Source organism: Wyeomyia smithii, chromosome 3 (genome assembly GCF_029784165.1).
Source record: "Wyeomyia smithii strain HCP4-BCI-WySm-NY-G18 chromosome 3, ASM2978416v1, whole genome shotgun sequence".
In the NCBI taxonomy this organism is placed as follows: Eukaryota; Metazoa; Arthropoda; class Insecta; order Diptera; family Culicidae; genus Wyeomyia; species Wyeomyia smithii.
The window spans coordinates 23869848-23888305 of NC_073696.1; the positions used below are offsets into that span (position 1 = coordinate 23869848).

The 18458-nt window shown below is 43.7% G+C and overlaps 1 protein-coding gene across 1 annotated transcript; it reads right to left on the reverse strand.

Moving 5' to 3' along the window:
• Positions 1-3136: 3136 nt before the first annotated feature.
• On the reverse strand, positions 3137-4078 carry LOC129728175 (uncharacterized protein K02A2.6-like). Its single transcript, XM_055686593.1, has one exon. The coding sequence runs from the start codon at positions 4076-4078 to the stop codon at positions 3137-3139; it is 942 nt and encodes a 313-aa protein (XP_055542568.1).
• Positions 4079-18458: the final 14380 nt, after the last annotated feature.

Below are 18458 nucleotides of genomic sequence, written 5' to 3' on the forward strand. Positions count from 1 at the left end.
TTCTAACAGGTGGTTATTGGTATGTAAATTTTTCGCAAAAAATTCGAGTGTGAATTAGTTTCGATTTAAGGCATTAAAACACAATCGATTTGCTACGAATCAAGAGAAGTTTGTTCGACTTAATTAAGCTAAACTCTATTTGGCCACTTTAGGAATTTCTTTTTTGCACTTTTAGCATATTCCTTTGGTTACGAACACAAACTTGACCGAAATCCCTTCCAATTCAGTATCAACTTGTCGCTGTCAAAAGTCACATGGATCAACCGAACAAAACTTCTCCTCCGTGAGCTCGAGTGACCGTTCATCGGTTCACTCCAATCAATTGGTTGAAAATTGTAGCACCATCAGGTAAAATATATCCCACCATGCTTTCTTCCTTCTTCTACTGTATGACACCGCTACCGCGGCGGCCATCGGTAGAAGCGCAACGAAGACAGCAAATCCCTCCCTAGATTAAAGTTCGCTTAACTTACCTGTTGTCCCGGATCCGGGCAGACGTGTGCCTCCCGCGCCATCAAACTCTCGTAGCTACCTTTCATAATAGCTTCGCTATTGAGTGATAAAGAAGAAAGTTAGTCGTTGCTATAGCTGGCGGGTTGCCCTCAGCAGCTGATCGAACGAAGGTTTAGCTTTTCATAACTTTTGACAGCACTCGATTGATTGGAAGCTGCGTGCCAAGCGTTCCCCCGACCTACCTCCAACCCACCCCAACCCGGGGTGGGATGGTATCGAATGCACAGTGCATTTTATCGACGATGTAAACTTTGAAGCAAATTGTTTTCGAACTGTTGCGATTCTTGCGCTGGCTGCGAGTAGCAACAGAATGTTTTGCTTCGAAGTGGGTGGAAAGTTCGTATCATATTTGAGAAGTTTGTGTCAGTTAATCTGATAAAGCAAGGAATATTTTATCCAAACTAGCAGCCTGTAAGAAGAGAGAACAACGAAAGAATAGTTTTTTTAAAAATATATTTGAACCTCTGGTAGCAGCTGGTCAAAATAAAAGCTTATTTTACACAACGTTGCTTGAAGTTACCGTAGGCAGAACTCCATTGGCATTGCTGGCATCTGGATACAAAGAGAATTAATTCACAAAAGAAAGCAACGACGGATTGACGAGTTCTTCCGACCGTCCTATCGAAGCAACAACAACAGGTTTCGGAGGACGGAAGGAATCCCTCCGAAAATGTACGCTCTGTTGACGCCTGCCGTTGGTGTTTGCTTCATTCAATTTCGTACTACATTGATCAATTTGTTGTTTCCGCCGGGGGGAGTTCTAATTTAGGCTGGTTGGTGTTAAGAGGCAATTTATCTAATAGGAGGATTACAGGGCCAATTCTGTTTGCTAGTTTGAACTTTCAGTTTTGGAGATTTTTGAGTAGAAAAAGCTTGTTGTGCACGCAAAACTTTTCCTTATTACTTTAGAAGCAATAGCGCAAAATTGCCTTTTGGGTAACAAACCTATTACTTTAAAGGCAATAAAATTCTTCCCCAGTCAAGTAACAACACATACTGACAAAAATTTAGCACATGTTACGGGAGTACGACTATCTAATAATGGTTGTTTCAACCACATGCAAGATTTTTTCTGTCGAAAACTGCTTACTTTCCATCTCAAGCAAAAAAAAATCACACACCGTCGCATATGTTGCACATGTTACAAGTTTCTTCAATCTCCAATTCATCCGGTGTGCGTGTATTAGTTCGCATACGGAGTAGAGAAAGAATATGACAAGAGCTGCCAAGCAGCATTTTCCCCGTCATAGAGTATGCAAACGTTGATGATTTCAAAGACTTGCAATGCGTCTTCAAATGACATCACGATCTGTAAACTGCGTTAGAGAAAAACAAAAACATTCGCTTTCCTGCAAGATATCTAATACACATACTCATTGGTTCATGGAAACTCATTTGCACCTGTTTGAAAATACAAAATTCGTGCCCATCCAAAACAATATTCGCAACTTCGGCAACTCTGTTCAGACAGTATAACGTATTTTCATTTCAAGTAAACACTGGGGGACGAAACGAAAGTGTTTCTAATTAGACATTTGAGATTGACGGGTGTGATTCTCATTATGTGTGGATGAAGGGACAAAAATGAATCTGATCGTTGCATCAATACAAACGCAGCGAGTGAAGTCTTGCTAACACATGCATTGCGGTGCTTGGCTGTATGTTCTCCTGCAGAGCACATACAAGCGTGTGCCCGTCATAATTTTTGTTACTTTTCGGTTATTACTATTTGTGTATAATGCGCAGTCATAAGACACAATAAGTAATAAAAAATTGCCCTAAAGTAATAAAATGTTCCCCGTTTGCGTTGGGTGTGGTTGTACATGTAACAACTAAATAATTTACAAAAAAGGGTTTTTAAGAAAGTTACAAAATTCAGAAACTTGAAAATTTATACAACGATGTTTAAATATAATGATATAAGCTGAGCCGTAGTCAAAAATGAACATCTTGCGGCACTTTGTGGACGCCGGGTATGCCCGTTCCGGCATTGACACTATTGGACAACGATCAGAGCATCGAAAAAAAGCCCGGTTCCGGACGGCCAACGACCCTGAGCAACAAGAAGCTCCAAAGGGTGCTGAAGAGGAAGACCGAGGGAAAAGTGGCTGAATCGCTGCGTGCACTTGGCCGGGAGGTAGGTGCATGCGGTAAAACAGTGAAAAAGTATCTGAAGAACATGGACATACATGTCAGGAAGCGGAAGTCCCGTCCACTATGTGGAAACTCGCTGCGCCACGTGAGAATCAGCCCAGAACCCGCAGATAGGACTTACCCGTTCGACGATCGACAGTGAAAGAGGCCGAGTTTGGGCTCGCAGCACAATCGAGGCCCAAACCGACCGCACAACCCGAGTCAACGGGCCGAAGCATGGACAGCCGAAGAGGAACCGATCTTCACCCGAGCAGATGATGTTATCAGCCCTGTGGCTCATGTTTTATAGCAAGCGAGAGCTAACCGAGGGGTTATCCAATAGTCCGTTTTCCCATTCCCCATATCTCTCCTCTTCTAACAAGAAAGAAAAGTGGAAAAAGGAACATTCAAATAACCCGAAACAAGCAAACCACAACAAATTGTTAAAGCATAAGTATATATAATCGAAAACCAGAAATCATCATTTATTTTACTTATGCCAGTGTTGGATGGTATCAAAATTGCGAACAAAATCTTGCAAATACTTGGGACTTCTTCTGTCCCTAACAGCTCGTTCAAGCGGTTTGTTATTTTTGTCCTCTTGATGGGATCTGCCCGTAGATCTCGGTTGATCACGCCATTCAGACACCTTCTTTGTCTGGGAGACGTGTCGTTTTAATGTGCGCCCATCATCATCTGTAAGCAACAAGTTTCCATTCCTTTCTTCCATCACTGTATATCGTTGTGTGCCAAATCGCGAAATGCCTTTTGACCGCAACTGCCGTTCTATGATCACCGTATCTCCAGGTTTCAGTTGGCATTTCCGGGCACCACGTCGAATGTCCTCCCGTTCCTTGGCTTTCAGTTTCATTTCACGATCCCTCTTGTTGAGAGCGTCGTCGTCGTGATTTGTTTGACCACGATCAAAGAGAGGCAATCCACGTTTGATTCTTCTACCTCGCATGATTTCCTCGGGTGGAACTTTTGTTACGGTGTGAGATGCTGAATTGTGCGCTCGAATAGCAGCTTGTAGTTCTTCATTATAATCTGAGCCAGTGCAGACCGCTATGGCCATGGATTTGTTGATTACTTTCATGTAATTTTCAACCAAACCGTTTTGTTGCGGGAAGAAAGGTGTTGAAAAAAGGGTTTTAGTCCCCCGCTCGTGACAATATTGTTTATAGTCTTCCCCGTTAAATGGGGGCCCGTTATCACTTTTCATGCTCTCCGGAAAACCTTCTTTATCAAAGATTTCTTCTAGCACTCGTTTCGTCACCTCGAAGCTAGTCGACTTGACGGGCCGGGCGATAAGGTATCGTGAACGGTAATCGACGATAACGAGGATATATATTCCTCCGAACTTGGCGTAAGGGCCATTAAAATCCAGAGCGATGGTCTCCCAGGCAGTCCTTGGGACTACGGTACGCTTCATCGGAGTAGGTTTCTCTGGTCTATCGTTGACTGCGCGGATTTGACCCACTTTTCGGCATCTCCTGGCATTCCGGGCCACCATACGCGCTCCCGTATGGTCTTCAGTTTAGCTGTCAATGGATGACCTTCATGAGCTACTCTCAGCGTTTTCTCTCGCAGCGATTCGGGGATTACCACTCGACCTCCCTCCAGAACAATCCCATTCTTCAGATACAGTTCGTCTTTCACTGAACGAAACCTGTTCAGATGACCTGGCCATTCTCCTGACTCTATGGCAACGGAGACTTCGGTTAGGGTTGCGTCTTGATTTGTCGCCTCACGGATTTCACCCTCTGTTACAAAATCCACACTGTTTGCTTCAAGAGCCGCAAGCTCCCACGGGCTAGAATTTTCATCGAATGGCTAATCTGGCATGACGTGGCAGAGACGAGATGAAGGGTCTGCGATATTCTCTCTACCACGGATAAATTCAACCTTGTAGTTGTACGGGCTTAATCTTAACGCCCATCCATCTGCCCTGGTTAACGCTCGTTTGGAGTTTTCTCTGTATCTGTTTAAAATGAAGCTCACGCCGCGAGCGTCTGTCCGTAGTACAAAATGTCTTCCAAGAAGGAAGAAGCTAAAATGCTCAACAGCCCATACGGCACCAAGCGCTTCTCTTTGGTTCTGAGCATACTTTTTTTCTGTGATAGTTAGTGCTTTTGAGGCGAAACTTATCACTCGTCGTGTCCCATCTCTGCCTTCTTGGGTTAGCACTGCTCCCAGCGCATTAGGGGAAGCGTCAGTGTAGAGAACGGTTGTATCATCCTCCGAAAAATAACCCAGTGCAACAGTACAACTTGCTATCTTGCCTTTGGTCTTCTCGAATGCCTTAGCTTGATCTGGGCCCCATTGCCATGTGTGAGCTGTCACCACTTGCCATAATGGGTTGGTTAGGTCCGCGAAGTTTTTTATGTATGGGCTGACGAAGGATGCCAGCCCCAGAAAACTACGTAGTTTTGATGTAGTAGAGGGCTCTCGAAAGTTTCGAATGTGGGCTACCTTGACTTCGTCCACGTGGAAGCCATCCTTGTCCAACTCGTGACCCAAGAATTTGATTCGTTCTTGGTCGAATTGGCACTTGGCTGTATTCAACGTAAGGTTGTTTTCTCTTAGCACCTTGAGTACTCGAGCCACGGTCTTCCTGAGGTTTTCCAAAGTGTCAGCAAACATCAAAATGTCATCGATATACACAATGACGTTTTCGATTCCTTCCAAAATCCGGGACATCTCTCTTTGGAAAATCTCCGGAGCACAGTTGACTCCGAACATCAACCTTGTGAAGCGATACATCCCGGTTTCAGACAGGAATGTGGTTAGTTCTTTGGATTCCTGACTCAGCTGCAGGTGGTAGTAGGCGCTCGAGAGGTCCAGTTTAGAAAAGTACTTGGCTCCGTGTAGTTTACTTTTCATTTCGTTTAACATTGGCATTCGGAAATATTCCCTTTTAATGGCTTTATTCGGGGCCCGCATATTGACGACCAAACGGAAGTCATCCCGCCCTTTCGGAACAGCCGACATTCCGCTGATCCATTCGGGAGCTGTCGTGACTTTTTCGATAATTCCCTGGGCCTCCATGTCATCGAGTCTTAGCCTTGCTGCTTCTCTGAATGCAGCGGGAACATTGAAGTAGGCGTTTCGCACCGGTGGGACGGACCTATCGATGCTAAATTCAATCTTTATTCCGGGGATCTTGGGAAACGTTCTGACTGTGTCATCAAGCTCAGAACTGTTTACGGCTTCTCCAACTTGCAGCAGCTTGAGATCACTGGCGGTTTCACGACCCAGCAGTGATCTGCGACCTTTTGGAACCACCAAAAATTTAGCACGCACTACTGGTTTGCAGAGCCCACTGACCTCCACATTTGCCCAGAAAACCTTTGAAACAACCATTGGTTGATCGGCTGCATACGCTCTCAAATCAGGGTGCTCAAAAAAATCAACAAATTCTAAGTTTACAGAGCGATCATCCCACTGCGGTTCCAGACACTTCCAGTCATCACCACCAATTACATTTGCATCCGCTCCCGAATCTATGAGGAATGATATTGGTTCCGATAAACCCACGTGACAATCGAATAATACATCAGTTAACGATAGTGAGTCTATTGACTGCAAATGAGAAACAAGGTGCGAATGTAAAATCAATACTCTCAAAACATGTTGGAATCTTCATCGCGTCTTCGCCTTTATTTAAAAAGAAAAAGGAAACGGTCATACCTTTACGGCGTTAACGTGCTCGTCAGCACACTCTGGGAAATCGAGATTATTCAAATTCTTCTTGCGACAGGTGACGGAGAAGTGGCCGCGTTGGTTACAGGTGTTGCAGTTCTTGTATAGAGCTGGACACTCTCTTCCGTCATGCTTCAGCCGATTGCATCTGAAACAGCGATTGCGACGTCCAACCTGCGTACCACCACGGTTTGAGCGCTTGTATCGATCATAGCCGCGTCCTCGTTGCTGTGTGTTCCATTCACTTGAAGATTTCTTCGGGGTTGAGCGCTGTTGACTTGAAGCAGTCCTGACTTCCATTCTTCCATCTTCAACCGTGGGAGGACCCGCGTAAATGCCAAAAGCCTCAGCACGTGTGGCAGCCTGAACAATCAGTTGAGTATCATGGTTGTAGGTTCTAGCTGTGTTAGCAACATCTCGGTTACTCATTCCCTGAAAAATCTGCGAGCGAATGAATCTACCTTCGTCGTTTCCATACCCGCAAATACTAGCCTTTTCAACGATTCGAGCATAAAATGCCACTACCGATTCGTTAGATTCCTGCTTGAGGCGGGTAAACTCTTCATGCTCGGCTGTAGTATCAACCAACGATCGCAGATATGTGCCAACATTTTGCATGAGAGCCGAATAGCAACGGGGATCTTTGAAACTTGGACACAGTTTGGCCGCAGTGACTAGGCCCTGCAGCTGGTCACCCATCATCAAATATAGTAGTTTTGCTCGGTTACCGTCACTGACGTTGTTCAGATCCACAGCGATTTCAAAATTTGATTTGAATCGGCACCATTCTACTCACAACTTGCTTGTAGGTATTCCTTGGGGAAACGGGCGAATGTCCCAGCGTACTCCTCCGGTATTGTCTGTCTTCGTACTTGGTATATGAGCTTCCGAATCGTTCGACTGTTGACCTTGTATGCCTCTTTCGTCGAGCCACTGCTGTGCTGCAGTTACCCCTGACTGATGCTCGTGTCGTTGATCAGACATTCGATAAACTGTCTGTTCCATGCGCTCCAGCCTATCAAGCAGATTTCAGTGCGAGTGCTCTGCTACTGTTTGCTGAGTACTCCGACTACCAAAATTTTCATCGTACTTTGAAGACAGTTTCGAGGGGCTAGGCTGAGGTTCTTGCGTGTCTTCTTCCGAATCAATATATTCCTCTTCTGAGAAATCCCCTCTGACACTGCAGTTTTCATCGGGATCAACGATCGCCCGTACATATTTTCCCCCTGGCATACTGTATGCTGCAAAAATGCCAGAGGAAGAGAAAAAAACATGCGATCTCAGCAAAAATTTGCTAGTGCTCCGAGTTATGTTTGTCTGACAAAAAAAAAAACTTGCAATTGGCTTACTTGTGTGGAGTTGCAGTGGTTTTGTTAACATTCATGTTAGGTATATTAATACAAAACAAACTCGTCGTTATTTGGAGTTATGTCATGTTGTGTAAAAAAAACCTAACATTTTCTTCCTTTAATATTATTTTTCTATATCGAACTAAACAAGCAACCGAGCCTCTCAATGGTCGTACCGAAACAGTTTTCTTTATAATGACGGTACCACCAAGCCATTTCTTTGAAATAGTCGTACCAAACCATTCCTTTCGATCCACTAATGGTCGTACCGAGCCATCCTTTTCGATCTACTAATGGTCGTACCGCACCATTTCCAGATTTTTTATTCAATGGTCGTACCGAACCATTACTCTACTTCAAAATGTTCACACCGCGTCATCAATTCGATTCATTTTCCAATGGTCGTACCGAACCATTAATATTCAGCTTGATTTAGCTATCATTCGAAACAACCAAATGACTGCACTGTAAACATCAATAATGAAATCAACTTCCTGGCTTAATTTTTTTGGATAGGATGTACGCCATTTGCAAAAAGCATGAAAAAACTAAATTTGCAAGATGGAAGGAAAAATAAACTAGCAAATCAAACTCCACACAAGCCACACTGAAATATACATTCTCCCTCTTATTTCGGTAAAGCCGCTTCAATTTGATCTTACCTCCAGAATCCAGCAGTCTTCACAATACCACACAATTATTATTTTTCGCTAATCTAAGCACTATTCGTAGCAGTAGCTTGAAAATCACTACACAATCTAAAAAAAAACGAACAAAAAATTGTCTCACAATATTCTCACAGTCGCTCAATGCACTCGAAGTTCCTGACTGTGGGCTCTACGGCTGATTTCCCGCTGTGGCTAAAAAAAACTAGAAGGCACTCGGAAATTATTTGTTTCCTTATAGAACAGAAACAAACCTGTCACGTTAGCCATTGTGGAAACTCGCTGCGCCACGTGAGAATCAGCCCTGAACCCGCAGATAGGACTTACCCGTTCGACGATCGACAGTGAAAGAGGCCGAGTTTGGGTTCGCAGCACAATTGAGGCCCAAACCGACCGCACAACCCGAGTCAACGGGCCGAAGCATTGACAGCCGAAGAGGAACCGATCTTCACCCGAGCAGATGATGTTATAGGCCCTGTGGCTCATGTTTTAAGCAAGCGAAAGCTAACCGAGGGGTTATCCAATAGTCCGTTTTCCCATTCCCCACACACTAGTCACTGAGCTCCAGGCAATGACGCAGCGACAACGGTTGAATAAGATGGTCAAGTCGATTTTTCCAGCGAATCGCGACGTGGCAGTGGTGATGGACGACGAGACCTTTCTCACCTTGGATGGCAACGACTAGCAGGGTACTTCGTATTTCATTTCTCCCACGAAGGAAGTGAGCTCCGAGGTGAAATTTATTTCACACACCAAGTTCCCCAAGAAAGTGCTGCTGTGGCTGACAATCAGCGAGAAGGGGATGTCAAAGCCGCTCCTCTTTCGCTCCGGGCTGGCCGTGAACGGGGAAATTTATAGCATAGGTTGCGTCGTTCATCAAGAAATACCACAAGGGCGAAGACACGGTATTCTGACCATGGCGAATGTTCAGGTTAACTGCCGGAAGGCCGCTCGCAAGGCTGTAGAAGGTTTTTGCAAATAAGATAATATAATTACCATTAATGGGAAATTTACCAACTCAATTATCTGTGTTAGTTTTTTTTCATCTTACTTACTTTACTTTAATTTAGTTTTACGGCGTCAGACCGATTATCGATCCAATGCCGAATCCAGAATACGTTGCCATGTCATTCGGTCTTGGTCTGCTATGCTCCAATCTCCCCTAACACCTACTTCGCGGGCATCCTCGTCGATAGCAAACATCCAACGAGTGCGAGGCCTACCTCGAAATCGGCCTCTATCGGGATTTTTGCTGAATATAGTCATCGATGGTCGTTCTTCCGGCATTCTAGCTACATGCCCAGCCCACTGCAACCTGCCGTGTTTTAACCGCTTAACTATATCCGCCGATTTGTACACCTGGTACACTTCATAGTTCATGCGTCTCCGCCAAACACCATTTTCTAGTTTACCGCCAATGATTGAACGCAAAACCCTACGCTCAAAAACACCAAGAGCTCGCCGTTCGGCCTTTTTCAACGTCCATGCTTCATGGCCGTAGAGGGCCACGGGAAGAATTAGTGTTTTGTAGAGTGCAAATTTAGTACGGGTTTGCAGAATACGGGACCTCAACTGGTTACGCAATCCGTAGAAGGCCCTGTTTGCAGCTGCTATCCGCCTTTTTATCTCACGGCTAACCTCGTTGTCACATGTCACTAGTGTACCCAGGTAAATAAATTCGTCGACTATTTCAAAAGTTTCCCCATCTAACGCCACCTCAGCACCAACATCCGTCGGACTGCCTCGCTCGCTACCAGCCACCATGTATTTCGTTTCAACAGAGTTGATGATGAGCCCTACTCTCGCAGCTTCCCTCCTGAGAGGTTTGAAGGCCGCTTCCACAGCTGTACGGTTGATACCAATGTTGTTGATATCGTCCGCAAAACCGAGAAGCATGTAATGATGGTGCCGCTTCTTTGCACGCCGGCCCTCCGTATAGCACCCTCCAATGCGATGTTGAACAATTAGTTTGACAGCCCGTCTCCCTGCTTTGAACCATCCAACTTCACGATAGATTTCGATATCTCACCGGCTATGCTAACGCACAATGTAGAGCCTTCAAAGGTGGCACGTATCAGCCTAATTTGCTTTGTTGGGAAACCATGTTTGACCATAATTCGACCATAACTCATTTCTCTTTACTGTATCGTACGCTGTCTTGAAGTCAACGAACAGATGGTGCGTCTGCAGGTTAAATTCTCGAAATTTATCGAGAATCTGACGCAGGGTGAACATTTGGTCCATAGTGGAGCGTCCCCCTCGAAAACCACATTGGTAATCGCCAACAAAGGTCTCCGACAACGGCCTCAGTCTATGGAACAGAATGCGGGAGAGAATTCTGTAAACGGTGTTAAGAAGGGTTATGCCCCGATAATTACTACAGTCCAGTCGGTGGCCTTTTTTGTAGATTGGGCATATGAGACCCTCCTACCAGTCCGAGGGCAATTCTTCATCGGAACACACTCTCAGCATGATCCGGTGTAAAGCACGAAACAGCTGTTCGCTCCCGACATTGAAAAGTTCGGCTGGAACGCCGTCCTTACCAGTTGCCTTGCAGTTTTTCAGCTCTTTCACTGTCTCTTAAACTCGTCCATGGATGGTGTGTTCACAGCTTTGCCATCACCCTCAATTACCATTTTGCTCCTTTCGACTACGCTGTTTTCTTCACCATTCAACAGCACACTAAAGTGTTCCTTCCAACGCCTGGCCACTTCCGTTCTATCGGTAATCAGGTTCCGGTTCCTGATTCCATTTATCTTCTTGTAGAAGCTTCTCGCATCGTGTCTAGAGAAGCAACCTTTCGCCTTCGCAAGAATCCTCTCCCAATGCGGCCTTTCTTCCGGCGATAGAGTCTTTTTTCAGCAGCTCTATCTTCCCGGTATCTTCCTACACTCTGACGAGTCACAGCCGTGGCTAACGTGTAAACCCTGGCGCCGTTCTTTTCATCCATCGCTCGCTGGCACTCAGCGTCAAGCCACTCATTGGATGTGGCTGTCACAGATGTACCCAACACTTCTTCCGCTGTGGTACTGATTGCATTGTGGATATGCCTCCACTGTTCATTCAGGCTACCTCCAACTTAATCCTCGATCCGCTCATCAACTTTCCGCAGGTACTCTGTAGCCACTTCTCCAGTTGATAGCCGCTGGATGTTCAACTGTATCCTCCCTGTCGTCTTGGATTTTAACACGTTGGACAATCGGGCGCGAATCTTGGATACCACGAGATAATGATCCGAGTCAACATTTGGTCCTCTTAACGACCTCACGTCTGTAACGTCTGAAAAGTGTCGAACATCAATCAGAAAATGGTCGATCTGGGAGCAGGCCTCTCCATTTGGGTGTCTCCAGGTGTGCTTACGTATATTCCGGCGTGCAAAATAAGTGCAACAGATAGCCATACCTCTGGCTGCAACGAAATTGACAAGCCTCAGGCCGTTGTCGTTCGTAGTAGAGTGGAGGCTTTCTCTACCAATCACGGGGCGGAAGAACTTCTCCTGCCCGTCTTGCGCATTTGCATCCCCGTTGACAATTTTGTTGTCGTGTCCTGGGCACTCATTATACGTGTTTTCCAGGAGCTCATAGAACTCCTCATTCTCTTCATCGGGTTTATCGCTGGTCGGTGCGTACACATTTATCAGGCTGTATATACGGTCACTGATCGGCCTCCATCTAATAACACGCTTCATCTGTTTCCCTAGGAGCACGAAACCGACTCCGCTCTCTGCTTTCACGCCGCCACTGTAGTAGTTGTGGTACTTGAATGAAGTGCCCGCAATAGGATCTTCTGCTCGGAATTCGCGTTCTCCCGTTTTCGGCCACCTCACCTCCTGTATGGCAGCAACCTCGACATTCACCTTTTGCAGCTCTCCAGCCAGGATACCTGGATATGTGCCGGTTCGAGTAGAGCCCTTACATTCCAAGTACTGAGTTTCCAATAATCGTTGTCCTTTTTCGTACGCCTAGGTCCATGCCGATCATTTCGTTCCGTATTTATATCTGGATTGTTCGTAGCATTTTATATTCGGTATGCTGCCTCTCCCAGATGGTCTCGAGGTAGGATGCTGGCCTAACGAGCCAGTCGTCGTAGGTTCGAGTCTCGTCTCGGGAGAGACTGTTAGTGTCAGTAGGATTGTCCTGTACACTAAATAGTCGGCTGCGAAGTCTGTGTATAAATAAACAGAAGGTCAAGTTCCGAATCGGAATGTAGCACAAGGTAATGCTGCCTTACTAGGGCTGCGATACCTAGTCTCGCGACGGGGCTGCCGTCTTAGATATAGCTGGCGAGGCACCGCGTTTCGTTATTCAGCCACCCGCTCCGGGTCAGACGCTGCTGTACGCCGCCTCTAACATGGGTATACAGCCGCGTACGATCCCCCTTCCCAGTCAACATACGACCATAGTCTCCACCGGGGTTACCCGATTTCCGCTACTAGTATCCCGGTCGGCACCACGTGGAGGTTGGGATAGGAGTTGCTGGACAAAGGTGAATGGCCACGATGGGGTCTCAAGTGACACGTGCCCAGCCGTTTTTTCATCACTATCTGAAAAAAGTCCATTTTTTTACCGCAAACGTTAATGGGTTACCTGATTGAAATGATTATTCGCATCGTTGGCATAGATGACAAAACCATTCCTGAAGCGAATGGTTCGGCAAGATCCGGAATCGGCGAAGAATCGAAAAATGGCTGTTTTTCAGCCGGAATCGAGAAATGGCTATTTTTCAGCCGGAAGTCCCCAGAGGAACCTGCAGTAGGGGACATTTACATTTTTACACCAAATTTTACGTATGACACCTCTATCTTCAGGATTTTTCACCAGGAATCTTTTAAAAGACATATTTTTGAATATAGGCTTCATTTGCCACCTCCGGAACAACCTGGATGCACCGAAGAAACTTGTAGTGGGAGAATTTACATTTCTGCATCAAAATATAGCATGCGACACCACTGTCTCAGGTTTTTACCTTTGTTATATTACCTTTGTCATACTAAACAAAGGTTATAAAATCGGTCGAAAAACGCAAAATAGATCCAAGGTCCGGAGGGCCAAACCGTATATATCATTCGACTCAGCTCGACGAACTGAGCAATGTCTGTTCGTGTGTATGTGTGTGTATGTGTGTGTGTGTATGTGTGTGTGTATGTGTGTTGTCTGTATGTATGTGACGAAAAATACTAACGCACCTTTCTTATAGAACGCAATATCCGATTTTGATGATTTTATATGCAAATGAAGGCTACTGTGCTCCACCAGAATGCTACCGAGTGGATTTTTGATTATTGGCTCAGATTTTGAGATATTGATCGAAACGTATTTTTTTTACATAGGGTATTTATTTTTTTGTAGTTTGTCCTAATTGGTGAAAATCATGAACCTTCTATTCTTAATAGCTTTCTACTAAAGCTATTTAAAGTTTACCATAAAGCCTAGGTTTTCAATAAGAGTTACGTTCTCGAGTGCACTCTAAACAGCTAAAATCCTTAACTCTTGCAAAAAACCTTAATTTTGAAAAACTGCATTTGAAATAGAATTAGAATAGAATAGAAACTTTTATTATGTGAAGAAAAAAAAAAAAAACTTTCAACAGCATCTGATGTGTACTGGGAATTGACATTTCTACAGCAGTTATAGGAATTTCAATGAAGTCTTTTGGCACTTCCTCACAGGTTTTATCAAGATTTTTGTTGATTTCTTGAAATAATCACACCTATGATCCAAGCAATTTTTATATGGCAAGTAACAAAGCATTCAACGCGTTCCTGTATAATTCTGAACTATAATTTCATGAGAGCAGGCTTTTAGGACTTTGCTGAAATTCGTAGGAAATATTCAATGCTAATCCATAATCTATAATCATTAAGTTCTTTTCTGGGACTTGCGATTTTTGAAAACGAAGCCGTTGGAGTATTAAAACTTGGATTATGAGGAATTATATAAATAGTACAGTGGATTTTGAGGAATTATATCAATAGTATGATTGACAAATATATGTTATGCTGTTCTGGAATGTAATCTTTACTGTTTGTTGTTATCATTACTGTTCGATTATATCAAACAAAATCTTATCAAACAAAAGCCAGTATTAAAAAAATTGGTTTGGGATAGAAAACATAAAACTCATACTCCAGTGATAACATTTACAATAATTGTGAGAAACTCGTCGAGGTTTGATTCAATGATCGTATATGGTTCACCCTCTGGAAAACTATCTTTCAAATTTAATTTTGAACGATTTATGGTATGCTGATATAATAAGTTTATGTGTAGTAATAGTTAGTATAACAAAGGTTTCTGTAGTGCTAGATGGATTTATTCAGGTTTTCATCAGTTATCATCCGAAAGACATATTTTTGAATACAGACTGCGTTGGCCACTACCGGAACGATCCGGATACCCAGTAGGAACCAGTAGTGGGGACATTTACATTCCATTATAGCGTCTTTGAGGCATCCAGGTTGTTCTGGAAGTGGCAATTAAAGCCTATGTTTAGAAATATGTCTTTTGAAAGATTCCTGACAAAAAATCCTGAAGATAGAGGTGGTACTACAGGTTCCTTTCGGGACTTCCGGATGAAAAATAGCCATTTTTCGATGAGTTCTTGGCCAATTCCGGATCTTGATGATTCGCTTCAAAAATGGTTTCGTCATCTACGCCAATGATGCAAATAAGCATTTTAATCAGATAACCCATTACCAACTCCATCTAAAAATTAGTAGGTTTGACATGCCTACCGGAGCTCAGTAATATTTCCTATATCCGGTAACCTAGGCCACATTTGTGGTCAGAAAATAAAACTTTAAAAGTTTTCCAGTTTAATGGTGTTCGAATTGTTAAAATCGAATAATATTTGGCAAAGCTACAGCATTTCAAATTTTATCAAAATTTTGCCTATCCTACTTATAGACTGTTCCGAAAATTATAAATACATCTTCTTTCCTGAATAACACAAAAAATACAGGATTTTTTGGGTCATTTTATTCTGAAATATAGATAATAAGTGTTTTCTTTCCAGTTTCAATTCAAGTTGGGATTATTTTTCGTAGGATACGCGAGTTCTCTAACTTTTCTCTTAACACTACTCATAAGCTTTTGCACAGTGTGTTCTCCGACCATTTTTACCACTTCAAGCCAATCTTTTTTAAATTTTTCAACATTGTCCGCTGGTTTGACATATTTCTTCAGCTTTGCCTTGGTCAAAGCCCAAAAAGTTTCAATAGGGCGAATTTTAGGGCAGTTTGGAGGATTCATCTCCTTTGGGACACATGTGACATTATTTGTTTTATACCACCCTAGTGCATCCTTAGAGTAATGGCAGGAAGCAAGATCGGGCCAAAAGATTGGAGGATTGTTATGCTGGGTAACAACCTTTTCTGCAAACACTCTTTCACGTAAATTTTACCATTCATTGTGTCATTCGTAATGCATGGACGAGACGGATTTTCCCACATTCACAAATGGCCTGCCAAACCATTACCTTCTTGCCGAATTTTTCGGTATAAATGGCTTTCACTGGTCCAGGGACATCCTTTCCCTTCGGTGATGTATAAAATTGCGGTCCTGGCAGAGTCTTATAGTCCAGTTTTATGTAGGTTTCGTCATCCATGATAACACACCCCATTTTTTTGGTCAAAAGTTTGTCATAAAGCTTCCGAGCTCGGTTTCACAGTTTCAGCTTGTTTTGGATTTCTTTTTGGCTACTTCTGCCTTCGACGGGTCTGCAGAACCATTCTTCCCTTAGCACGCATAGCGGTGCTCGCCGAGGTTCCAAGCTTTCTCGCCACATCTCGTACTGATACTGAAGGATGCCGCTTGTAGTATTCCTTAACCTTTTTGTCCATTGTGGGATCAACAGGCCCGGGTTTTCTACCACGTCTTGGGGCATCAGTAAATGTGCACTCTTCACAATACTTCCGCAATGCGGTTTGAACTGCTCCGACACTTATACCTTCTTCTCTGGCTAATTTTCTTATAGAAAGACCACTCACGGTGCCCCATTTGTGCACAATTCGCTTTCTTTGCTCGGGAGAAAGGCCACGCATTTTCCAAATTTCGCACAAAATGTTAGAAAAAATGACAGCATCTGTTTCTTTTAGATGTAAACAACAGGACGCAGCCAACGTTTGGTTGAATACTGCACGTTATTTGAAATGATGGTTGATCGTAAGTGTATTTATAATTATCGGAACGGTCTATATTTTGGCTATCCCCTGTAAGATCATTACAAAGCACAGCTGGTAGTCAAGGACTTTCTGCAGCGCCCCGGAGCTGATTTTGGAAAAACTTTCGCTCCTGCGGCACAGCTGGCTGTTGGCAGCTATCCTAAATTCCACGTTTATCCGATGGATGTCAAAACAGCATTTCTTCATGGAAGTCTTGAAGAGCATCTGCACATGAAAATACCGGATAAAGTATAAAATCTTTCTATAAACTAAAACGATCTCCTCGATGTTGGAACCATTGATGCAACGAAACAACAAAAGTGGGTTCTAGGTTCCTAATCTACATTGCTTTCAATTAAGTTACTCTTGAGTCTTTAAAAGTGTCTCCACTCATGGATAACGCTGCTGTCGAATTCGATTTCGCGGTATAGCTACACCGTCTCAGACTACACGTTGCAGCTTGAAATAAAACATTTTTAGTGTAGTTGCATTGGTATGCGTAATACGTGTGCATGTGTTGGTAACTCCCTACAGTACACTTTGCTCTTTTGGGTGTAGTCCGGGACAAAAAAGTGTAGTCCGGAAAGTGAAAAAAAAAACATTTACGGGGTTAAAAGTGTAGTCCGAGTGTAGCTACACCGCGAAAACGGATTCGACATTAGTTCCCTAAAACAAAAACATGTGCAAAGTTTAATTCAAATAAGGCCATTCTGACTGGAAACACTTTGACAATAATTTATTTTGGCCTGGCATCTTTCGAACTAACTAATTAACTATTAAACTTGAATATATGTGCTGAAAATGTTTTCCGACGAAAAAGTTGGTTCACATTTACCTCCAACACCAGGTGATTCCATCGTACGCATGTTTGTTCACAGTAATTGAGTTTTCTAATTCCGTGTGACTCCAGCTGTAAAAGCGTAGAATAAAAAAAGCATTTACACCGATTTTTTCCTCCCTCTGTCTCTTTACTCTCCCTATTTGCCCCGTTGGGCTCAGGTTTGTCTGGATAATTATTGACATTTCATTAGAAAGTTGTACACCTCCGCTCCGTATCGTCGAGCCCGAATCGTTTTTTCCCTTGCCGCTGCGAAAACGGTGCCAGAACGTTTGATGTGGAAATTTTTGCGAGCTGCGAGCAGGAAAACTCATTTTCAGCTTCGAATCATTGTGGTTTTCCGGGCAGGTGGTTGCTGTTATTGTTCGAGAGGTAATGCATCTCGTTTTAGCCTAAGCGTAATCAGCGCGGAACTTAACCAAAGTTTTGGTGGGAAACGCGAAGGGGGACGAGAGTGTACGCAGATGAAGAGAATCTTCGAATTAGTTTGTTGACTCGGGGTAAATTAAAATTAATGGAGAAAGTTGGCATTTAGGTGACGATAATTAGAATAAATGGCTGTGGTTGGGCGGTTGTTCTGCGAGGCAGTTGTAATTCTGGCAAAGTAAATCATTCTCCGCTTTCATTACATTACAGCTGGAGAGGTGGTTCAATGGCGAAAACTTTTGCCGATAATTCTTCAAGAGCATAAAACAATTAGGATAAGTGAAATACTGGCTCCCAGTGTAAACGGAAAGCTGTAATGAAACGGTGTTGTTAGATGAAAGAATAACATATTCAGGATCAAAGTTTTGCATTGCGGTTACCAGTTCGGAAGCAGAGCTTTCAATCTAGCGGAACCTTAATTCGACATAACACGACACACGCCGTCGGAAGTGAGATGGCTAAGTTCGGGGAACGATTACATCGTCCATAAATCTTTTTCTATTGCCAGCCGTCCCGGTGTGCTGCAACGACTTCCCCCCGGGGAAAGTTTGCTGTTGAAATGAACGAAAGCAAAAGAACGGTCACATAAATAAAGTGGTATTATATTACGCACTTTTCCGTGACATGCTCGGTAACTTTTTTTTTCTTGGTTGGTTTGCTCCGTATGTTAC

What these genes read in the sequence shown, in the direction of transcription:
- LOC129728175 (XM_055686593.1), bottom strand. Translation starts at nt 4,078, where the DNA reads ATGAAGCGTACCGTAGTCCCAAGGACTGCCTGGGAGACCATCGCTCTG.